The 23223-nt window shown below is 51.7% G+C and overlaps 2 protein-coding genes and 1 pseudogene across 6 annotated transcripts in view; 1 reads left to right on the top strand and 2 right to left on the bottom strand.

Annotated features, from left to right (window-relative positions):
- LOC135916807 (parathyroid hormone/parathyroid hormone-related peptide receptor-like) overlaps positions 1-23223 on the bottom strand; it is a 972783-nt gene that overhangs the window by 158453 nt on the left and 791107 nt on the right. The window lies entirely within an intron of this gene.
- On the bottom strand, positions 7310-8280 carry LOC135916821 (uncharacterized; annotated as a pseudogene).
- LOC135916813 (uncharacterized) lies at positions 20905-22190 on the top strand. Its single transcript, XM_070535156.1, has one exon. The coding sequence runs from the start codon at positions 20948-20950 to the stop codon at positions 22166-22168; it is 1221 nt and encodes a 406-aa protein (XP_070391257.1). The 5' UTR covers positions 20905-20947; the 3' UTR covers positions 22169-22190.

The following is a 23223-nucleotide window of genomic DNA, read 5'->3' on the forward strand; positions in this document are numbered from 1 at the left end:
ATCCCGCATTTTTCTGATGTTGTGGAGCCAATGCGTGCTTTGCTTCGCGGAAACGCGCCTTTCGCTTGGACTGCGGCAGCCCAAACCGGCTTGGAGCAGCTGAAAACGTTGATAACATCTTGTGAAGTTCTTCACCTTTTTGATCCTCAATTACCCGTGTACGTTACAACTGATGCCTCGGGATATGGATTAGGTGCTGTACTGCAGCAGGATAACGGAACATCACTGCAGACTGTCGCGTTCGCCTCACGCACTCTTCAACCACATGAACGGAAGTACTCCGTCGGTGAACGTGAGGCCCTTGCCTGCGTCTGGGCCTGCGAGCACTGGCACGTTTACCTGTGGGGCCGACCTTTCATCTTGCGGACAGACCACGCTGCTTTGGTGACGCTCCTCTCAACGAAAGGCACAGGTCACCGTCCTTTAAGGATTGCGCGCTGGTCATCCCGGTTGCTGTGCTACAACTACATCATGGAATACAGGAAGGGTAGCGAAAACGTCGTGGCTGACGCACTCTCCCGGCTGCCCGTACAGAGTTTCATCCATGATGCACCCGAAGAAGAATTTATATGTCTCTTGTCCCCAGTAGTTACCATGCAGGAGCTTCGAGAAGCAAGTGCCGCCGATCAGGCTATCTCTCAAGTTAAGCAGTTTAACACTACTTCTTGGCCTGACAAGAAATCCTTGTCAAAAGAGCTGCTACCTTACTTTCACGTGCGATCTGAACTCTCTGTTGTTAGCGACATTCTTTGCCGGGGTGACAGGATTGTCGTGCCTTCAGCTTTGACCCGCCGTCTTATGGATCTGGCGCATGAGTCACACCCAGGAATTAGTCGGCATAATGCAATAAATTATATGCTAATCCGAAAATTGCATAATTGCACTAATCTAACACTTCAAATGCGATGTGTCATATAGTAAAAATAGTCTCTAAAATGTAACACAACTAGATTCCTATTCTATTTGTCCCAGGTGATTTGAAGATTTTGGTGCCATTAATAAACACTTGTAGCCTATTTGCATAAAGGTGTTCAGTATTCATGAATTAATTTGTGGCTACATAAAGTCACCAGTAATTAGCACTAGCAGTTGTCTACCGTGTTACAGTGACACATTTCCACCTCGCAACGATACCCTACACGGAGAACCTCATCGCCAGATACCCAGTGGAACTGCATCTTGCGATCCACAGGGGCAAAGTTCACAGGAAGTGAGTTAGAGATGCAATATGACTTTAGCACACGTATAACTGATCACTTGATCCACAGGCTCAGCAGGGCGTTGGGGCCAGTGAATTGCATCCAACCGGAGCTGGTCTGCAAGTTTCCTCTAAAGTAAGCTTATTGCCCTCACTTTTCTGAGCTCCTATACTAAATCGTTCTGTGCTGTGCTTGAAGCACATACCATTTTATGGGTTCAGATTTGCAGATGCAGCTTCCATCCTGTGCTGCCCACTGTAGCAACTCAGTGTGCTGTTGCTGCCAGGACTGTTGCTGCAGTGACCTTACACAAGGGGGTGTTAAAAAAGATGCTCATAAGCTTACACGACTTGCTATACATGGATATTTCTGATGGAGGGCATCACCACCTTCATTGAAAGTGACTGCTGCCCAGTAATTGTGGTATGCATAATTCAAAAACAAGCTATATTTACAATGCTTGTGCATCTCCTGAGCAAGCTGCAACTCTCGCCCGAAACATTATAGCAAAGCAAAGGTTAAATTTGGTAGTGCTTGAAATTGTGCAGGTATAAGCGTTGAAGGCCCCTCAGCCTTCGCTCAGGGGGTCCGCGAGCCGCGACCAGCACGACAAAGGACCAAAGGCGCAAGGAACAAAAACCGCTTTAATTTACGCTAGAATGTAACACTCAAAATTACCGCAGCCTCGCGGCTAATAGCAGAAAACAACAAGGCAAGGAAGCAGGCAGCAAAGAAGCAAAGCAGCAAAAGGCAGCAAAAGCAAAGAGGCAAGCAGCAAAACAGCGAGGCAACCAAATATACAAGCGAAAGGGAGCGACGAAAGAACGGCCGCTACCAACCATCAACCAACACAATCTTTCGGGCGATAACAGAATGCATAAAGCGCAGAAAGCAAGCAAGCACGGAACCAGGCGCGCGGATAGTCCCAAAAGCGAACAACAAGAACAACAACACTCTTTCATGCAGACACAATGCAAAGACGCTTTTCCCCCTGCTCTGCAGCACGCTCGGTAAAAGAAACCTAGATGGGCCACGCCCCACCAGCGCCTCCCCAAGCCCGCGCCCCGCAAAAAGCCCCGAGTGCCGTCTCCGCTGCCTTCTTATCGGGCAGCCGCCTTCCCGGCATTCCCCGCGCGAGTTCTTACGCTACCGCGATCGATGCGCATGCTCCATGCGACGAGTGCCATTGTGGCGCGCGATTCAAAGGCTTCCCCCGTGCGCGCTGCAGAGAGGGCCGAGGGCCCGACACTCCCCCCCGTACAAGACCGGACACCCACCTGGGTTCATGGTTATATTGCACTCAGTTTTACAAAGACGATATTAAGAAAGGACAGGACGTGGACGGACGTAGCGCAAACTACCAACTGTTTAGTAATGTTAAATAACGCGCTTATATACAAGGAGATATGGCGCGGGGGGGGGGGTATAAAAGATATGACAAGTTCACGGAATGTGATCATAGTTCGGGTCAGGCATACATGGTTCACTGGCACCCGTTCGCCCTGGCAAACTCAACCTCAGCTTTGATAAGCGCGATGGACGGAGTGCTTACGCACATTTCTTTGGTTGAGTTTGAGGTTGAGTTTGCCAGGGCGAACGGGTGCCAGTGAACCATGTATGCCTGACCCGAACTATGATCACATTCCGTGAACTTGTCATATCTTTTATACCCCCCCCCCCCCCCCCGCGCCATATCTCCTTGTATATAAGCGCGTTATTTAACATTATTAAACAGTTGGTAGTTTGCGCTACGTCCGTCCACGTCCTGTCCTTTCTTAATATCGTCTTTGTAAAACTGAGTGCAATATAACCATGAACGTTCACCAACTAGCCCCCTTTATTGCTTTACCGACCTGGGTGTCCAACAGCATTATGCAACTACACTATGCAACTACACTATGCAACTACACTATGCAACTACACTATGCAACTACACTATGCAACTACACTATGCAACTACACTTTGCAACTACACTTTGCAATTACACTTTGCAACTACACTTTGCTACAACACTTAATTTGCAACAACACTTAATTTGCAACAACAATTAATTTGCAACAACACTTAATTTGGAACAACGCTTAATTTGCAACAACACTTTGCAACAACACTTTGCAACAACACTATGTCCAACGCTATGTCCAACGCTATGTCTAACAGCACCATGCATCGTCCTAGTCGAGTATATCACGGCTGTTGCGACGCAAAATGTTCGGGGCAGTTGGCACGCGATGGGCTGGAATGCTGTCTGGCGTCGTTCGGCGCTGCACGTGACAGCTCCAATTGGCATGCGCTCAAGGCGTACGCTCTTTCAGAGACAATGCAATTTTCGCCCAACCGACGCTAGCGCACATCGGTCGCCTGGGTGAGAGACCGACGACGTAGGTGATGTTGCGATGGGCCGCCGTGGCAGCCAGGCTGGTGACACCCGTTGGAGTGGTAGCGTGGCATTCTGCGCAAGGCGAGGATATCTACAAGGACAGCATATGTAAAAACGTCGCGATTAACAGTTACCGGATGTAGGACACAGCCGCGTTAACTGCTGGACTCGTATAATGACGGAAGCACGGTTAGCTGTCTGATGGGCGCTCGTAGTACGCTTTGAGGTCGTGCAAGCTGACGGGCCTTACTACTCTGCTGCCATGTTTTTCCCGCAGTAGGTATACCAAGCTAGAAATACGTTTCGTGATCACGTAAGGGCCATCCCATCTAGGCGCGAGGGAAGCAGCAAACCCTTTTGCAGCATCGCTGAGTGGGTGCGTTCGGCGGAGCACTTCGTCGCCGACCGCGAACTCCAGGGGCCGCCTGCCTTTGTTGTATTGGTTGCCATGTTCTAGGCGGGCAAGGTCCAAGTTTTCCCTGGCCTCCTTCAGAGTGTGGGCCAGGCAGCTGGAAAGATTTTGTGTGAACGTGGGGTAATTGCAAGTTGGCAATTCAGAGCCGTTGGTGAATGCATGCTCAATAGGAAAACGGAGCTCGCGACCGAGAAGAATAGCCGCTGGCGTAAACCCTGTCGACCGGTTTACTGTGGTCCTTGTGGCGAAAGCCATCTCCTGGATACGAACGTCCCAGTCCTTGTGCCGCTCGGTGAAAGCCACCAGCATTGTCTTAAGGTTTCTGTTGACACGCTCCGTGATGTTGGCTTGAGGGTGGTATGGTGTCGTCCTTTTGTGCTGCACGCCAAGAGCTTTGCAAGTGTCCACGAATATCCTGCCTGTGAAATTCGTGGCATTGTCCGTGATAAGCTGCGCTGGGAAACCGAAACGGGTGAATGCTTCCAACAACCTATCCCAGATTATCTTAGAATCCAGCTTGCGTAGCGGGTACACCTCTACCCATTTGGAGAAATGGTCAGTAACGACTAACAAGTATCGATTCCCTTTAGCTGACCTGGGGTATGGGCCCATAACATCACATGCCACAATTTCCCATGGGTATCGACTCTCAACTGGTTGCATGAAGCCCGGTGGCTTCCCTCCCCTCGGTTTCACGGTCTGGCAGGTAGGACATGTGCGAACGTATCTGAAGACAACCTTTCTCATGTGCGGCCATGTCGCGACGCGACACAGCTTTTCGAATGTTTTCTTGCCGTCGCTATGACCGGCGAGCCGGGTGTCATGAAAGTACTCTAGAAAAGGCTTGCGCAGCTTCCTAGGCACAACGACGCGGAATGGGGACTCGCCGCAATCCGTATCGGCAGCAGGGATATACCGCAAGAGCAGGCCATCGTCTGCTTGCATGTAGCAGTCGTAGTTGCCGCTACCGGCAGGGTTGGCGCCGTCCAGTGCCTTGCGTATCAAGTTGCACTGGTCGTCGCTTAGCTGGGCGTCGAGTAGCTGCTGGCGGGAGATCAGTGTCCCCCAGGCGTCCACAGGCACTGCCACAGCCAGGACTTCGGGTGCCGGCTCGCCATCCCCGGAGAGTGGTGCTCGGGACAGGGCGTCAGCTACCTTGTTGAAGGTGCCTTTCCTGTATTCTACTCTGTAATTATACTTCTGAAGAGAGAGGGCCCAACGGGCTAAACGGCCGGCTGGGTTTTGTAGCTTTGATAGCCACGTCAGGGCCTGGTGGTCAGTCTGAATAGTAAAGTCAGCCCCATCCAGATACATGTCAAATTTCTTTAGTGCAAATACAATTGCTAGGCACTCTTTCTCTGTTACGGTATAGTTCCGCTCTGCTCCTGTGAGAGTGTGACTTGTAAAAGCCAGAGGGTGAAGCTTTCCTTGGTGCTTCTGAAGCAAGACTGCGCCGATGCCGTACTCACTTGCATCGGTCTGCACGGTGAATGGCAGGTTGAGATCGGGAAGCAGCAGACGTGCGGTATCGGCGATAGCCGACGACAGAGCCCAAAATGATCCCTGCTCCACGTCAGTCCACTGCCAACTGGCACCTTTCCGTAGGAGCTGGTGGAGAGGTCTTGCCAGGTCAGCGCAGTTGGGGATAAAGTGGCGGTAGAAGCCCACCATGCCCAAATACCGCTGCAGGCTCTTGACGTCTGTTGGTGGTGGAAGCTGCAGTATGGCCCGGAGTTTCTCCTCGTCAGGCCGGAATGTGCCTTGCTCGACAATGAAACCTAGGAGGTTTATTCTGGTCGAAACCAGTTGAACCTTCCGGGGGTTAATGGTGATGCCTGCGGCCTGCATTCGTTGTAAAACGGTGGTTAGGTGCAGGAGATGCTCCTCCAGGGTATTCGAGAACACTACCACGTCATCCATGTAAGCCATCGCATAATTGAATTTGGCGTCTTGAAGCACAATATATATTACACGCTGAAAGGTTGCCGGTGAATTGCACAAACCAAAAGGCAATCGGACGAATTCGAACAGTCCCTGATGGCAAGTGAATGCAGTCTTTGCAATATCACAGGGGGCGATCGGAATTTGCAGGAAGCCCCTGCTGCAGTCTAAAGTAGTAAAGAATTTAGCGGACCCAAGTGAATACATCACTGAATCGATTGATGGGAAGGGGTACGAGTCTCGAACTGTGACAGCGTTCAACCGACGGTAGTCGGCACACAACCGCACCGTGGCATCTTTCTTAGGTGCTAGTACAACCGGGAACGCCCAAGGGCTCTTAGACGGTCTTACTGCACCGGTAGCGATCATTTCGTCTAGCGCACTATCAAGAAGTGCTCGCTTGTGAATGCTCAGGGGCCGCGGGTTGAAACGAATTGGGCGGGCGCATCCGGTGTCTATCCTATGAGTCAGCACTTTAACGCTGCCAGGAGCTTCCGTGAACATTTCGGCAAATGGTTTAAGCGCTGTCTCGATTTTGGTCTTCTCCGCCGGGGATCCTGTGAAAGACTTCAGAACAGTGAGGATACCACTACCAGTCTCGGAGACCGCAGAGATATTGGCGGTAAACTGATTTGACTGTGGGTCTCTTGGCTTAGTCATGAACTCGAGTGGATGTGCATGCATGCCGTATTGGTAGGTGCCTTTAGAGATATCGAGAACGATTCCTGCTTTGGCTATGAAGTTACGGCCCAAAATCACCGGACAAGAAAGTCCTGGAAGGTGTAGGAAGCGTTGCCGGAATTTTTTGTCATTCACGGTAACCGTTAACCGGGCTGCTGACGTAGCGGACGCAACGTGAGCGGATGCCATGCGAAGGGTCGTGTTTACACTTCGTAACTGTAGACGTTTCGTCTCGCAGGCGCTTTTGACACGATCGCCGAAAACGGAAACAGCAGAGCCGGTGTCTAAAATAGCAGGTACTTCTAATCCGGCCATTCTGACCACCACCAATGGCGTTTTCTCAATCTGGGCGTCAAGAAGACTGAACGTGGATGGAAAAGCCGTCACCATTTGTCCAAGATCCTGGGCCTTCGATCTGGGGGGGCGACACCTTTCCGGTACACCTACTACGGTTGATGGCGGTGGTGATTCGAGTGTGAGGAGCCGTTTCTTCCCCCCCCCCCCCCCCCCCCGCTGCCGAGGTTGTCCGCGGCTCAACGCCGTGGCAGCAGGATGGTGAGACGACCAAAACACCCGGCTTTTCGTAGTCTTGGAAACGCCTGCCCCCGCTTGGTGCTTGACGGCCGCGTAGTCTGCATGTGCCGAGGGGACGTCGGGGCGCGGTAGGTCGTTGGCCGGCGACTGGGAGCTGCTCACCACCGCCGGCCCTCATAGTTTCCCTGCTGGCGGGAGCCAGGGGGGCTCGGGCACTGGCTCTTGTAGTGGCCTCGTCCTCCACACTGGAAGCAGACTGGAATGCTCCTGCGTGTATCTGCTGCGCCTGATAGGGCGGCAGCCACTACAGGCCTGCTGCGGCCTCGAGTGCCTCGCAACGTTGTGGCAGGTTCCGGGTCCGGAGGCCGGAAAGGTACCTGGGTGGCAAAGGTGCGGTGAGTGAATGGGTCCAGCGCCCTTGGAGGCGGTACCATATTCCCCGGGCTTGCAATCTGAGAACCGTGCCACGCGCAAGACGGCTCGAGGGAGGCTTGAGGCGGGGGTGGAGGCTGGTAAGTTAGCTCTGCCAACATCGCCGCCTGAATATCGGACGCCGCTTTAGCGAGATCGTCAAGCGAAGAGAAGGTGCGGCCCCTTAGATAAGCCTGAAAGCGTGGGTGAGCTTGCCGGATTGCCCGGGTGACTCTTTCCGTTTCGGGTGCTGAAGGATCTGCGCGCTCGTAAAGCTCCTGAAAGGACCGTATGTATTCGAGGAGGCTTTCCTCCTCCGCCTGACTACGGGCACGAAGCTCGTCTTTCGTGCGGACAACGTAGTCGGGGGGGGGGGGGGGAGGAATTCTGCTCGCAGTAGCTGCTCAAAGTGCGCCCAACTTTGGAATGACTGGCGACGACGCCAGGGGGCGGCGGACCCAGTCAGGGCGACGGGCAAAACGCGCTGAAGAAGAACGTCATCCGTAATGGCTTGCGCATTGCGGTAATCTTCCATTTCCTGAAGGAAGTCCGCCACCGATTTCGTATCTGTGTGCCCTTCATATGTAGGTACAGCGAGCTGCAAATGGAAACTGGCTGCTGGAGTTATGTTTGTCTGATGCTCGAGCAGCGCGGTCGGCTGGGCAATAATGTTGCACATATCTTGTGCGGGCGCACCCTGGTCCTTCTTATCAGGCATTGTAGTAATGGGCTTGCGAGGATGATTTTCAACCGCGCTCTTCTTGACTTTACCCGAACGTAGGTGCATTAAAATGCCGGCGGTGCATCGTTGGTGTTCAAATGGGGCGGGCAAAGTGGTCCGACGGAATGGTCAAGCGGTTTTGCGGAAGCAGGATGGCGCGGAATAGCGGGGCGCAAGGAAAGCGGGAGGTCGAATAAACGTTCAGTGAGCTTACGCCGGTCAGAGGGGTTGGGTACAGATGCAGGAGCTGTGGGACCCGATGTCGGAGCGAAACAAGTAGGCCTAGGGGGGAGTTCCAGCTGCCTCGAGATGGGGGCGGTTCCCTCGTTCCCGTGCTCGCGGTCCCTGCGGTGCGGAAGCGTACTCCAGAACAAACAGAAAAACAACGAGAAACAGCCAGATGAAGGCCCCTCAGCCTTCGCTCAGGGGGTCCGCGAGCCGCGACCAGCACGACAAAGCACCAAAGGCGCAAGGAACAAAAACCGCTTTAATTTACGCTAGAATGTCACACTCAAAATTACCGCAGCCTCGCGTCTAATAGCAGAAAACAACAAGGCAAGGAAGCAGGCAGCAAAGAAGCAAAGCAGCAAAAGGCAGCAAAAGCAAAGAGGCAAGCAGCAAAACAGCGAGGCAACCAAATATACAAGCGAAAGGGAGCGACGAAAGAACGGCCGCTACCAACCATCAACCAACACAATCTTTCGGGCGATAACAGAATGCATAAAGCGCAGAAAGCAAGCAAGCACGGAACCGGGCGCGCGGATAGTCCCAAAAGCGAACAACAAGAACAACAACACTCTTTCATGCAGACACAATGCAAAGACGCTTTTCCCCCTGCTCTGCAGCACGCTCGGTAAAAGAAACCTAGACGGGTCACGCCCCACCAGCGCCTCCCCAAGCCCGCGCCCCGCAAAAAGCCCCGAGTGCCGTCTCCGCTGCCTTCTTATCGGGCAGACGCCTTCCCGGCAGTCCCCGCGCGAGTTCTTACGCTACCGCGATCGATGCGCATGCTCCATGCGACGAGTGCCGTTGTGGCGCGCGATTCAAAGGCTTCCCCCGTGCGCGCTGCAGAGAGGGCCAAGGGCCCGACAGCGTGTATCAATTTTAGTGGCACAAATACAATGAGACTGATATACTTTTACTACAAGGTTTCTATGTCTCCTTAGTCATAAAAGAAGTTACTAAAAACTGATGCAGGCAATCATGTAACCAGCAGAACACAGCTACTAGCTGATGAATGGACTGTTAATTAGATGCGCTGCTCAATATATACTATTCAGCGTGGCAATCATGTGGAATGAGATACATGTTCTGCAGTTTCTCAGCACTGTAATGTGGGAACTTTTGCAGCCACGCAGGTGAATCTCAACATCTCCTTGTAGAGATGTAATTACTCAGACTGAAACTTGTGATGAACGCAGGGATCCAGCTAAATCAAGTTCCACTGATCCAGCATGCATTCCATACCATCATGGAGGTTTGAACCAGTACGAGGTTCGACACCAGCGCCAGGTGCAGTAGAAGAGATGGACACTACGGAACTTGCAACTACTGTTGTCGAGATCGATACAAGAAACAGCCATCCTTTCACGAGAGCTTTGTAAGGTACATCGTTGTAGAATTTGTCATCTTGGAGTGTGAATGGCACAAAGAATGTGAACAACCATACAGTGCAACATTAAGCTGGAATTTGCATTCCTCAAATTAATAAGTTGAAGAGCACAGTTTATTTTTCTTTTTTTGCAATTTATAGTACACTGTTCAGTGCCTGTGGATAGCCAGTGATCTTAACCATGTTATTTCACACTGGCATGCAAACTGGAAGTTGGAATTACTTAGTTCCTAACAATTCTTTTTTTTCTTCATTTTTGTTGTTTTTCTTTCCACGCATTCGAACAGCAAAACTTTTTACTCTCTCCTTCGTCGGAAGATGGGCATGCGGTTGCTGCCAGCAACTGCTGACATGTTTGTATCCGCTTACATTTATGGTCAGCCTTGCTTCTAAACGGGTATTAGTTTCCCGATGTTGTCTCAGTCTGACAACTTAACACCATCCTCAGCCCCTGTTTTCTTTTTCTCCTCCCTGCCCATTTCTTCAACATTCTCAATTCCACTTATTTGGTGCACCACCTTAGTCTCCTCCTCCTCTCCTGATCAAGTGAGGGGGAGAGCAAGTACATAAACAACAAGGTAGGCAGTTGCTGTCGTAGAAGTTCCGTTGCCAAAGCGTTGGCTTCAACGACATGTCTTGTTCTACCACAGTTTGCGACTTTAGGTCTCCATCTAGCAGCGAACTTCTCTGTTGTTTTCAATAGAATAAATGTTATCGAGTTCTCAACTGGAGTCGTACACCTAAATAGAAAGTACTGTTTTATCACGACATGGACCAAGCACACAATTGTGCCCGCAGTTTTCTGCCACTGTCCACTGCGGGTACTTATTGTGATTTTAATGCGTGCAGTATGTACAACCTCCATGTATTGTTCAATGCCACAGTAGTTTATTACATTAGACTATAGTGCCTTGTTAATTTCCCACAAAAGTTTTGCTTTTGTGCCTAGCACTGCCTTTTTACTAATGCATCTGGAACAAATGAGTATGTGTTGCAAGCGCTAACTCCTCCTCCTTCTTGCTTCACTTCTCCTATGTTGTCCTGCGCCGTAGTCCATTTCGCCATCGTCCGAGGGGGTGCCGAGGCCAATGCAATGATGGGCATAGGAATGCAGATTTCTTTTGCAATCCAAAGTTTCATGTTACGCTGATCATCCTGTCAATCATCGGCTAAATCTGGTCACGTTGCCTAGCTCTTCATGCCTACCGTCTACTGGTGATGATGCGATGAGTTAGCTCGTATATTTGGTGACCAAAACTAAACGGTTCACTTGTGCTTATCATCCCTCCTTACATGCCATTTCTGAAGAAAGGTCTGCAACAATTTCCTATCAGTTTTGTTGTTTTTCCACTCAATGACAGCTCTTCGAGAACTGTAGAATTGTCTCTGGAGCTCGCTCCTGTGCAACAATTCGTCTCTCTTCCTTGGGCAACTTCACTTCGCCTAGATGAAGAGTTTGCACTGCATGCAACAAGCGTGCTCATTTGTACACCTCTTTGCAACCTTCTCCAGTTTCTAACTCTGCCACGCTTATTTGAGGGGTGGCAACTGATGAGTAACAGTAAACCGTTTTTTTTGCGTTATTGCAGTGCCTGGGTAGCTAGTGTCATTGTTTATCTCTTGCTTGCCAATTACATCAGCACTGACCAGGTGTAGTATCGTCGGATGCAATTGCGCCTTGTACAAACCATCCAAAAGTGGCTTTTATTCGCTGTAAACTGAGCACTGATGCGGTCCAGTCTACCATTTATTACTTTTCGTTAGCTGTCCGCTGCAATCAACGTGCTTACGTCGTCATGGAGCAGTGTTTGGGATGGGAGCGATCAGCAGTAGCATCATACTTCTTGGAGCCAAAGCAGATGAAGCAAATCACTGTTAAGTGGTGGACTAGTCATGGAGCACACCTCAGGTACTTCTAGAGCCTCCAGTGTGAGTGTTGTTGTATCGTATACGAAGTGTGACAGAAGTGCGTTGACAAAGGAAGTGATGCGGTGGCTTTGCATTGCTGAACATCACCAACAGGTTCTTCAATATCCAGTTCTTGGCACTACGTGGCCTTGGCAATGTCGGCGTAAATAAACTAATGCTAGCTTCCGCTGTCTACCATCTCACAAATCATGAGTCGTCGCTGTCCACATTCCGCAAAAACGTGGTCAGTCTGGAGCAGCACAGACTTTGCTCCTATGTCACCCGTCCTGGCTGTGGTAACAGTTAGTGGAGTCAGCCCAGACACAGGAAGCTACGCACTTGCACTGGGTGTAGCGGTCCTTGCGACCACGCTTAACAAATCATAAAATACTGTTAGGTGTCTGCGTCGGCACCTGTTGCATGTGAGGGCACAGGAAACTCCGCAAAAGTGAGCGACATGATTCTGTGTTCCACACAAGCATTGCGCAGCCTGGTTATTTCTCGTTGGCGGGGATGTGTCCTGTACATTCTGCGATGGTGCCAGTTTCTGCTTTCACAGAAAAGGCAAGGAGTATGTGGCTTTGTGGATTATGTCACTGACAGAGCAAACACAGGTGGCATGCTATGTGATCATCTTGACATTGTGCTCAGGTCATCATCCTCCGCGGTCGAGTGGCTGGTTTTCTCTGCTGACTATTCTTGCATGCCTTCCTCCTGCATGTAGAGCTGAATTCGCAAAATTAACAAAACGTAATTTGCATGGTGCATGCCCCGGGCCTTCGAGCATGCTTATGTGGAACCACACGGTGTCATGCAACAGGCGAAGCTTCTTCATGCGCTTCAGGGTTTTAACCGGTTAAAACGCTAGGAGTTGGTCGATGCATTCATTACCCAAATGTTCGTTTTGACCGAAGTGCCCTGTCAGTATTTTCACAGCGATGTTGTAGTTCCTGTCGGGCAGCCCGATTCCTTCCATTGCTCATTTATCACCTCCCGTCAGGTACATCTTTAGCTACTTGAGTTTTTCCATAAGTGGCGGCTCGATATTTTGGTAGATTGTCGCACTGGTAGTGACACCAAAATTCTTGCCACTGACGTATATCGCTGGCGTCATAGGCTTATGATGTCTCAGAAGCGCAATTGACCGGTGTCATTGTGCACTGACCTAGCTTTGGGGCACAGCAGTCTGCCCAGTGCTAATCTGGATCGTTCTTCCCTGAGATGGGTCGCGGGTGTTCGCAGACTCTTAGCGTTGCTCCAAGATGAACTGGGTATCAGACCTCATAGAGGATCTTCTCGTAGTTGGCAGCAACCTTAAGTTCACTTTCTACAGCGTCATCTTCCGTAATGTCGAGGTTTTCAGCTTCATTGCGCTTTAGAAAGGTGACATGCCTGTTGACGTCGCGCCGCTTGGAAAAATAACTCTGCAGCAGTTCTGTGAGGAGCATAATATTTCGAGAGACACTGGCCCCGACAGTTCCTAAGACACTCGCCTGAAGTCATGTTCACGGAAAGGCGATTCCCAGGTTCCATGGAGCCAAATTCATAATAAATGAGGATCTGTGGCCAATGCACTCTGACATCTTGCCTAAGCAAGGGCTAGCTTCTCCTTCTTCCTTTTATTTATTTATTTATTTTTGTACGTACAGATCGCCCATACGGGCATCGGAGTACGGGAGGCGAGAAAGGAATAAGCAAAAGCACTGGGATCACAAGTAAGGTCGACAGGACCCAGCATCACTGCAGCTAAAAACATGAACAAATACTTAAATGATGTATGAAAAAAAGTTTAACAAGTAGATAACAGGTAAAATACAGACATCACCCAAATTAGTACAGTAGACAATAGTTTATGATGAGATGGTACACTGCACAATTACGCGTCACTTTGTCCTCGTAAATGCGATTTGCATACAACCACTGCGTATTCATGTTTCGAGCGCCTTGTCTGTCGTACACGTTGTTCTTTCGTCCGCGTCTTCGTAGCGCTCATTTCATCAAGTATGTTTCGATCGCACGAATGTGTTGTATGCTAAAATTCTTGTGTTCACCAGTGCCTTTTTAAGTTTCTTTTTCAAGAACCATAATTTCCGCAAAGCTGCTGAATATGTAAGGGAAATATGGTCTGACCAGGAGAATCTGTTAGTGAATGTGACACGTGTTTGCATTGTTCAACATCAGTTATTTTAGAGCGCAGCTCTTTGGCGTCCGTTCCTGGGTTTCGCGTCGTCGTCGGCGTCGTCGTCGTCGTCGGCGTCGGCGTTGTCGGCGTTGTCGGCGTTGTCGGCGTTGTCGTCGGCCTCGTAACCAGCTCGCCTCCGCCGCCGCGCTCCGCCGCCGCGCATGCGCCGCTGCTCCGCCGCCGCGCATGCGCGCTGTCGGCTCTCCGGGTGAGGGAGGATGATGGAAGGGAGGAGGAGAGACTGTGGAGGAGTGCTGGCTACACAAATGGCTCTTTGGCGTCCGTTCCTGGGTTTCGCGTTGTCGTCGGCCTCGTAACCAGCTCCGCCCCCCTTTCATCCCCCCAGCGCTAGCAGCGACCGACTGATACCGCTTTCGTGAGTCCGCTACCGCACTCACGAAAGACGTCGTGCACTTCCTGCAACTCGCATTAACCGTCCATCGATCCACACCGATGTTAGTAGTGGGGGACTTTAATGTTGACATAAAGACAAACAGCAATTTCCTAACACTTATGCCGGAGAACATCCCGTTCCTCTCGCTCGTAACGCGTCCCACGGCTGTGACAACCTCGCGAGGCACTTGTATAGATCTCGTCTTTGAGAATCAAGCATTGGTGTACCAAGTCGAACATATCTCAGTCTATTTCTCCGACCACAAAGCTTCCTTCATGACTGTCAAGAACTGTTAATGGAGTCTTTGTTAAAGGAATACGTGTGAAAAATAAAAAAAAATTCTGTGATAGCGCATACATGTGTTGCTCGATTTCTTTGCCTCAATCTATCGAAAAGGTGAAACAGCTTATTTTTTTTTTAACGTAACACAAAGACATGCGCATGCTTGTTGTTATCTTGTCCAAGAAATAAAATATGATGACCTAATAAACAACCCATTTTTACGTTTTAGTAAATAAACATACAAAATATAATATCAAGATCCTGAAGAAAACCACGGCCGGTCTCTAGGGGAGCGCGCGCTTTCCTTCAAGAGAGACGCGCGCGCACCCCTAGAGACCGGCCGTGAGAAAACGAAACCAAATCTTGAGTTTTGTGTTTCGGCCATCTGGCGGGATACTGTCGAACTCAGCCCTACGTGGCGTTAAACTGCGATAGGCGAAAGCCTATCTATGATTGCCTTTGTTGCTGTTGTCTGAACTGTTCTGCGAACGGACGCCGCCGTGGCCGCGAGCATGGGATGCTATCATAGCCGTGCCGTATGGCTGCAAGGTTTGTCGCCGATGTGCGCGCACCACCACGCGTATGTCCGCGCTCTCTCACGCGCCCATTCGCACAGCGCTACTGGCTTGGCGCCTCCTCTCCATCTTGCTGTTAACAGCGCAAAATGTAGACGAGAGACGGGACAAGAAGACACCACAAGCGCTGTCACGTAGGCCCCGGCACGTCGACGAATACGTGACCACCTTCCCACGGCTAGACCTGGTTCTTAGCGCTGCGGAAGCGAGGGTATCATATTGTTTGTGTCGGCATCGGCGGCGTTGTCCCTGAAACCAACTCCGCAGCTGGGGTTGACTCACTATCGGCGTCAGCGGCATCAGTCAGTCGCTGCTATCTCTTCCCTCCTCCCTTTATCGTGTTGTCCGCTTGCTGCGCGCGCTTCTGCCCCCATCGTTTGCCGCTGGGTGTACACGCCGCCCCCCTCCCCCCTCTTCCTGGAGTCTCCGGTTGTCAAAGCGCCGGCTCGAACTTAATTCCTTTCTTCGCTCCTCCTTCAATGCAACCCCTGTGCGGTGGCAATCACAGAGCCAGATCGGTGGCGGCGGATCTGTATATGTGCACCGCCCAAGCCGAAATTGCCGCTGCCGTTCGCCCTGTGCGGTGGCAATCAGAGAGCCAGATCGGTGGCGGCGGATGTGTATATGTGCACCGCCCGAGCCGAAATTGCCGCTGCCGTTCGCCACTGCGAAATTATCTGCCAGTTCTTTCTGAGCCATGAGCGAGACGACCGATGGAAGTCCTCCGTCTGCTGCTGCTGCTGCTGCTGCTAAACGAGCTGCCAGAGCAGAGGCCCAGCGCCGTCGCCGTCAGAATCCAGAGGTGCGTGCCGCCGAAGCAGAAGCTTACCGTCGCCGCCGTCGAGATGATCCAGGAGTACGCGTCGCCGAAGCAGAGGCTAAGCGCCGCCGCCGAGAAGACCCTGCCGTTCGCGCCGCCGAAGCGGAGGCTCATCGCCGCCGTCGAGAGCAACCAGCAGTAAGCGAGGCTGAAGCAGAAGCTCATCGCCGCCGCCGAGAAGACCCTGCAGTTCGCGCCGCCGAAGCGGAGGCTCATCGCCGCCGTCGAGAGCAACCAGCAGTAAGCGAGGCTGAAGCAGAAGCTCATCGCCGCCGCCGAGAAGACCCTGCAGTTCGCGCCGCCGAAGCGGAGGCTCATCGCCGCCGTCGAGAGCAACCAGCAGTAAGCGAGGCTGAAGCAGAAGCTCATCGCCGCCGCCGAGAAGACCCTGCAGTTCGCGCCGCCGAAGCAGAAGCTCATCGCCGCCGCCGAGAAGACCCTGCCGTTCGCACCGCCGAAGCGGAGGCTCATCGCCGCCGTCGAGAGCAACCAGCAGTAAGCGAGGCTGAAGCAGAAGCTCATCGCCGCCGCCGAGAAGACCCTGCAGTTCGCGCCGCCGAAGCGGAGGCTCATCGCCGCCGTCGAGAGCAACCAGCAGTAAGCGAGGCTGAAGCAGAAGCTCATCGCCGCCGCCGAGAAGACCCTGCAGTTCGCGCCGCCGAAGCAGAAGCTCATCGCCGCCGCCGAGAAGACCCTGCCGTTCGCACCGCCGAAGCGGAGGCTCATCGCCGCCGTCGAGAGCAACCAGCAGTAAGCGAGGCTGAAGCAGAAGCTCATCGCCGCCGCCGAGAAGACCCTGCAGTTCGCGCCGCCGAAGCGGAGGCTCATCGCCGCCGTCGAGAGCAACCAGCAGTAAGCGAGGCTGAAGCAGAAGCTCATCGCCGCCGCCGAGAAGACCCTGCCGTTCGCACCGCCGAAGCGGAGGCTCATCGCCGCCGTCGAGAGCAACCAGCAGTAAGCGAGGCTGAAGCAGAAGCTCATCGCCGCCGCCGAGAAGACCCTGCCGTTCGCACCGCCGAAGCGGAGGCTCATCGCCGCCGTCGAGAGCAACCAGCAGTAAGCGAGGCTGAAGCAGAAGCTCATCGCCGTCGCAGAGAAGACTCTACCGTTCGCGCGGCCGAGGCCGAGGCCAAACGCAAACAAAGGCTCGCAAACAGTCAGGGTGCAACAAATGCTTTCCGGCGACAGTTTACAGACAATCCGTTTGGAAGTTTGTGTTCCGTGTGTGATCGGCTCTGGTTCCAAAATGACGTGAAACCGCTTCCGGATACGTGCCGTGAGAATCTCCGGTGTGCGTTTCCCAACTCGGACTTGTGTCAATTCAGACTGTGTTCTTCATGCATGCAATCTGTGCGGAAAGGTGACATTCCTCATTTTTCGACAACAAACGGTTACAAATATCCCTCGAGGCCAGCGCACCTTCCACAACTTAATGCGGTGAGTGTAAGACTCGTATCTCCGCGAATCCCATTCATGCAAGTGCGACGACTGATGCACGGCGGAGGCCAATATGGCATTAAGGGTCCAGTTGTGAACGTTTGCGTTGACGTGGACGAGATGGTTACATCGTTGCCCCGTGCCATCGACCAAGACCGCGCTCTCAATGTGCATCTGAAGCGGCGTATTCTCGCGAAGACGACCTACTTGGCGGGGGCAGTGAGAAAATGTGATTTGCTGCCGTGGCTCAAGGTGCTTTGCGATAGCACACTATACAAGCACTACAACATCAAGTGCGACTTTGCCCGTTTGGGTGATATCACTGAAGTGGACAAGCAGGACGAAATTGAGTCGCTCCCGGAATGCGCGGACCTCAACGATCCCATCCAGGCGGCCACAGCCATGACGTTGGCTCAGCACACCTTGATATGGGATGAAGACAAGTTTCTTGTCATTGCTCCCGGTGAGGGAAAGAAGCCCCTGAGCATTCTTTACGACGAACATGCGGAGGAGCTCTCATTCCCACAGATTTACCTCGGTGAACCACGCCTAGTGGACGCCAGTGCCAAACCAACCGTCTTCACGCACGCCATGAGCGAGATCCGCAGGTCTGATCGTCGAGGTGCCACCCCACAACACGTACTGTACATGGCCATGAAAGTGTTTAGGCACCGAGTAGCCAGCGACATGTCTGTGGCCTTCCGCAACGTCAGAGCGGTGGAAACCCTAACGAAACAACAGCTACTCGACAAGGACTTCGTTCAGGAAGCGGTAGAACATGACATGGCTTTTATGCATGGCATACCCAATACCGTGCAGTACTGGGCCAGGCGCAAGAAAGACCTCTTTGCCATGATCCGCCAACTGGGTAAGCCTACGGCGTTCCTCACACTGTCTGCCTCGGAATTGCACTGGCCCGAGCTGTTAGTGTTGCTTCAGCGACTTCGCCTACAACCTGATGAGAATGCAGTTGCCGTAGAGGAAATGAACAGCATTTATCGTGCCCAGCTAGTAAATGACGATCCGGTAGTCTGTGCCATCTACTTCGACCGCCTGGTGCGCATCATTCTAAACATACTCCAGAATACCCGGATATCCCCCTTCAGACCATACGTAGTGGTCGACTACTTTAAACGCATCGAATTTCAACATCGCGGGTCGGCACACGCGCACATTCTTCTCTGGCTTGATAATGCCCCCGATAAGGAACTCTCCATGCACATGCCCCGAACTCTGGAAATGGCCACTACTCTGCTTTCGCTGGACACCACGTACTTGAAGCGGGAGCGCACGCAGGTGCACCAACACACCCACACCTGCTACAAGCGCAACAGCACCAAGTGCCGCTTTAACGTCCCCTTCATGCCCATTGATGAACCCATGGTCGTAGTGCCTTTCCCGAGTGTGGAGAGTGAGGCGCAGAAGAAACACATCGAGATGCTCCAAATCAAGTACCAAGCCATGCACCAGGCTTTGGAAACGACCAACTATGATTCACTACAGCAGTTCTGGGAACATCACGGCATCACGGACAGGGAGCAGTACATTTCGGTTCTCCGAGCAGGTACACCTCGTCCCACCGTCATGCTACCCCGTACCGTGCAGCAAAAGCGGGTTAATTACTTTAACCCATGGGTGGCGTCCGTTCTAGATTCAAACATGGATCTTCAGATCGTGCTCGACACGTACGCGTGTGCTGCCTACGTGGTAGAGTATGTAAATAAGGCCAATCGAGGTATGTCCAATCTGAACCGTGCGGTGCAAGAAATTGTCAAGGATAAGGGGGACATGGATTACACGCAGGCACTGAGACACTTGGGCGTGAAGATGCTCAATGCGATCGAGCTCTCAGCACAGGAGGCCGCCTGGTGTTTGCTCAAGCAGGACATGTCGCAGGCTAGTCGCAAAATTGTCTTTGTAAACACTGCCTGGCCTGAGGAAAGGACGCGCATCCGGAAGTCTAACGCTCAAATGGAGGAGGAACGCTTGGACGAATCTAGCACGGACGTTTGGAAAAGGACTATGATCGAGCGCTACGAAGACCGCGCGCCTGAATTGGAAGCCGTCACTCTGGCAGAGTTCGCTACAGACTACAACATCTACACCTGCAAGAAGAGAGTTCAGCGAGTGATACTTCGCTACCGCGGTTACTCCATCGACGATTCAGTTAACTTCAAGAGAGAACATGTCCTACTCTTCTTTCCGTTTCGTAAGGAGGTGGACATCTTAGACCAAAATTGTTTCGAGCGGCTATACGAGGAAAACACTGACGTCATTCGGGAGCACAAATCACGCTATCAGAGTGATGTAAATATTGAAGACCTCCGTGCGGTTTGTCATTCCCTGATACGACCCAATAACGAGGAACGGGAGACGGCTTCTGAGATTTCCGATGTGACCGTGCACCCGGCAGCCATGGAGAACGACGACTCTGATCTCCTAGACATTGGTGCAGTCGAGTCCAATGCCCCGTTTAAACAATGCCCCGCCGTGTGCACGCGCCAAGACGTCATGAGCAGAGATCAGTACCTGGACACCATGCGGAAGACAAATGATGAGCAGTACGAGATCGTCCGAGAAGTCCTACACCGACTGACAACTCCGAACTCTCCACCACTGCAAATATTCTTCACGGGAGTGGCTGGATGCGGCAAAACATTTGTACTGCGCCTGATCATGGACCTCTACAACAGGTACTGTAACCCTGCTGGCCCATACAATCTAAACGCATATGTGGCTTGCGCTACAACAGGAAAGGCGGCGGTGGCACTAGGCGGAGTAACTGTGCACGCAGCGTTCAAGCTTAGCCTCAAGACAGACAGCGGACTCAGGGACAACGAGTTGAACACCTTCCGCTATGCTTTCAGGAATGTCAGATGCGTGATTATCGACGAAGTTAGCATGATGTCTGCTGATATACTTCACAGAATCGACTCGCGGCTCCGCTCCATCACCTGCAAATATCTGCAGCCCTTCGGAGGGTTGGACGTCATTCTCTGTGGGGACCTGCGTCAGCTTCCCCCCGTTCGTGCAGCTGAGGTGTTCAAGCGCGTCAAAACAGACGACGTGTTTAACACAGAAATCGCGTGGCACCATCTCGCCTACTTTGCACTCACTAAAGTGGTACGACAAAACAATCTCAGGTTCTCCACGTTGCTTTCCAAAATTGGAGATGGTGTCGAATTAGACCCCGAGGAAATCTCACTTATCGAGAGTCGGTTCGTTCCACAGCAGGAAGCAGAAGCTTCTTGCCCCGGTGGCATACGCTTGTTCTACTCCAACAAGGAATCTGATTACTACAACACAACAAAGGCCATAGTAGCACAGGATAATGCTGTACCATGCACGGCACAGGATACAATCGTTGGGTGTAGGTCTATGCAAGAGCAAACAGGCCATGCGTAAGGTCGAAACGTTACCCAAGGCCGAAATAGGAAATTTGCCAGCAAATATAATGCTGTGCATTGGCAAGCCTTACATGATCACCCTCAACGTGGATGTTTCCGATGGCCTTGTTAATGGATCGGTGGGAACACTGAAATTCATCGAAAACGACACCCATGGGAAACCGCTACGCATATGGTTGCAGTTCGGGGAGCTTGGCTCCAAACTTGCGATCGGAACCCTAGCGGCCGCAAAATCACACCAGTTACGCAAGCTCAACAGAAACATTCAACCGAACTGGATACCGATTGAAAGGCGTACCGTCACCTGCGTTATCGATAAGAAGACGAAGGTATCGGTAAGAAGATGCCAGCTTCCCGTTGTGCAGGCGAGCGCCATTACCATTCATAAATCACAGCGTGGCACATATGATGAAGTCGTGTACTCCTACGCCAAGAATCATCCACAGAAGTTGGTATACGTGGCACTGAGTCGCGCTACAGACATCAACGGACTCTACCTGACCAATGTTGACAACGACTTCACATTGTACCACGGAAAAGCCAATCCGGACAGAAAGCTAGCCGATGAATTTCGTCGGTTGCAGTCCCACAAACTTGACACCATCACGGCCAAGTGCCTCGCCATGACTGAACAGCCGCACTACTTGTTGATCTCCGCTCTTAACGTACGCTCCCTTGCCGCACATGCCAAGGACGTACACCACGATCACATTCTGCGCCATTCCTCTGTACTTTGCTTTGCTGAAACCTGGATGGATCCCGAAGAGCCTCTCGAAATCATAGATTTCCTATACTGCTGTGGTGCTCGCAGAGACCACAACAGAGCGGCGGGAGTCGCTATCTACTTGCGCACAGGTCTCTCTGCAATACCAGTCGAAATGTTTGGCACGTCACATGAAGTTGGCGAACTGTGCGCCGCAAAGTTGCCCAACGGCTTGCTGGTAGTAGCTGCCTACTTCGCCCCTACCGCACTCACGAAAGACGTCGTGCACTTCCTGCAACTCGCATTAACCGTCCATCGATCCACACCGATGTTAGTAGTGGGGGACTTTAATGTTGACATAAACACAAACAGCAATTTCCTAACACTTATGCGGGAGAACATCCCGTTCCTCTCGCTCGTAACGCGTCCCACGGCTGTGACAACCTCGCGAGGCACTTGTATAGATCTCGTCTTTGAGAATCAAGCATTGGTGTACCAAGTCGAACATATATCAGTCTATTTCTCCGACCACAAAGCTTCCTTCATGACTGTCAAAAACTGTTAGTGTAGTCTTTGTTTAAGGAATACGTGTGAAAAATAAAAAAAAATTCTGTGATAGCGCATACATGTGTTGCTCGATTTCTTTGCCTCAATCTATCGAAAAGGTGAAACAGCTTATTTGCTGCGCTCAAATTTCGCATTAGGAAGTAACGTAATCGTCGGTAATTTTTTGTGTCGTTTATGTTATGTACTGGGAATTACTTTATTCCGCACATAGTACACATAAAGAACGTAGCCTTGTCGGAGAGATGGCGACCACACTACCTAACAGCACACCTATACAAACTTAGAGAAGGGAAACTGTACCTTCCACAGTGCTACGGAAATAAGCGTAGCGGTGGCGTCGTGAACTAAAGTATGCGACCACAGGTGGCACTGTACAACAGGAAACGGAAACGGGGTTTTGCAAAGTTTACCAGGTGTTCTGTGGCTTTACTGGGTTTCTGGCTGCTGCGCCTCGATCGTGCTCCCGCCAGTTTGGTTGCTGTGTGGCAAACGTAGCGCCTACATAAATATGTAATATGTAGGCGCTACGTTTGCCACACAGCAACCAAACTGGCCGGAGCACGATCGAGGCGCAGCAGAATACATGTAGCGCTGAGTCATATCGAGTTAAGGCACACTCTGAACTGACTTTTAAGGGCATCCCGAGCGGTTTTTCGTTTATTACGCCGCCGTTACCCCGAGTTGTGCCGTCGCGCTCCAGCTGTTGCATTTCGTGTAGGGCTACTGACAGAATGCGGTTTCAAGGAGGCACGATGGCCTCGACTGGAATAAACGCACACGACACCAAAGATTGAGTAAGCCTGAAAATATTTTATTTGCATTTTACAAGTACAACAAAAAGCACACGTCTACGCATCCACACAAACGCGGTTGCATAGGCAAGAAATGCCTCATTAATAAGGGTAGCACAAACGCACAAGAAAGAAGACCTAAGCTACAAAACGTACGGTCGGCTGCTAAGTACAATAATTTCCCTGTCACCGCGTGTCACTTTTATACAGCATCTTTACAGCACTACCAGGCCGGGTAGTTTGGCGGAAAGAACGCAACAGC

Source organism: Dermacentor albipictus, chromosome 1 (assembly GCF_038994185.2).
Source record: "Dermacentor albipictus isolate Rhodes 1998 colony chromosome 1, USDA_Dalb.pri_finalv2, whole genome shotgun sequence".
Classification (NCBI taxonomy): domain Eukaryota; kingdom Metazoa; phylum Arthropoda; class Arachnida; order Ixodida; family Ixodidae; genus Dermacentor; species Dermacentor albipictus.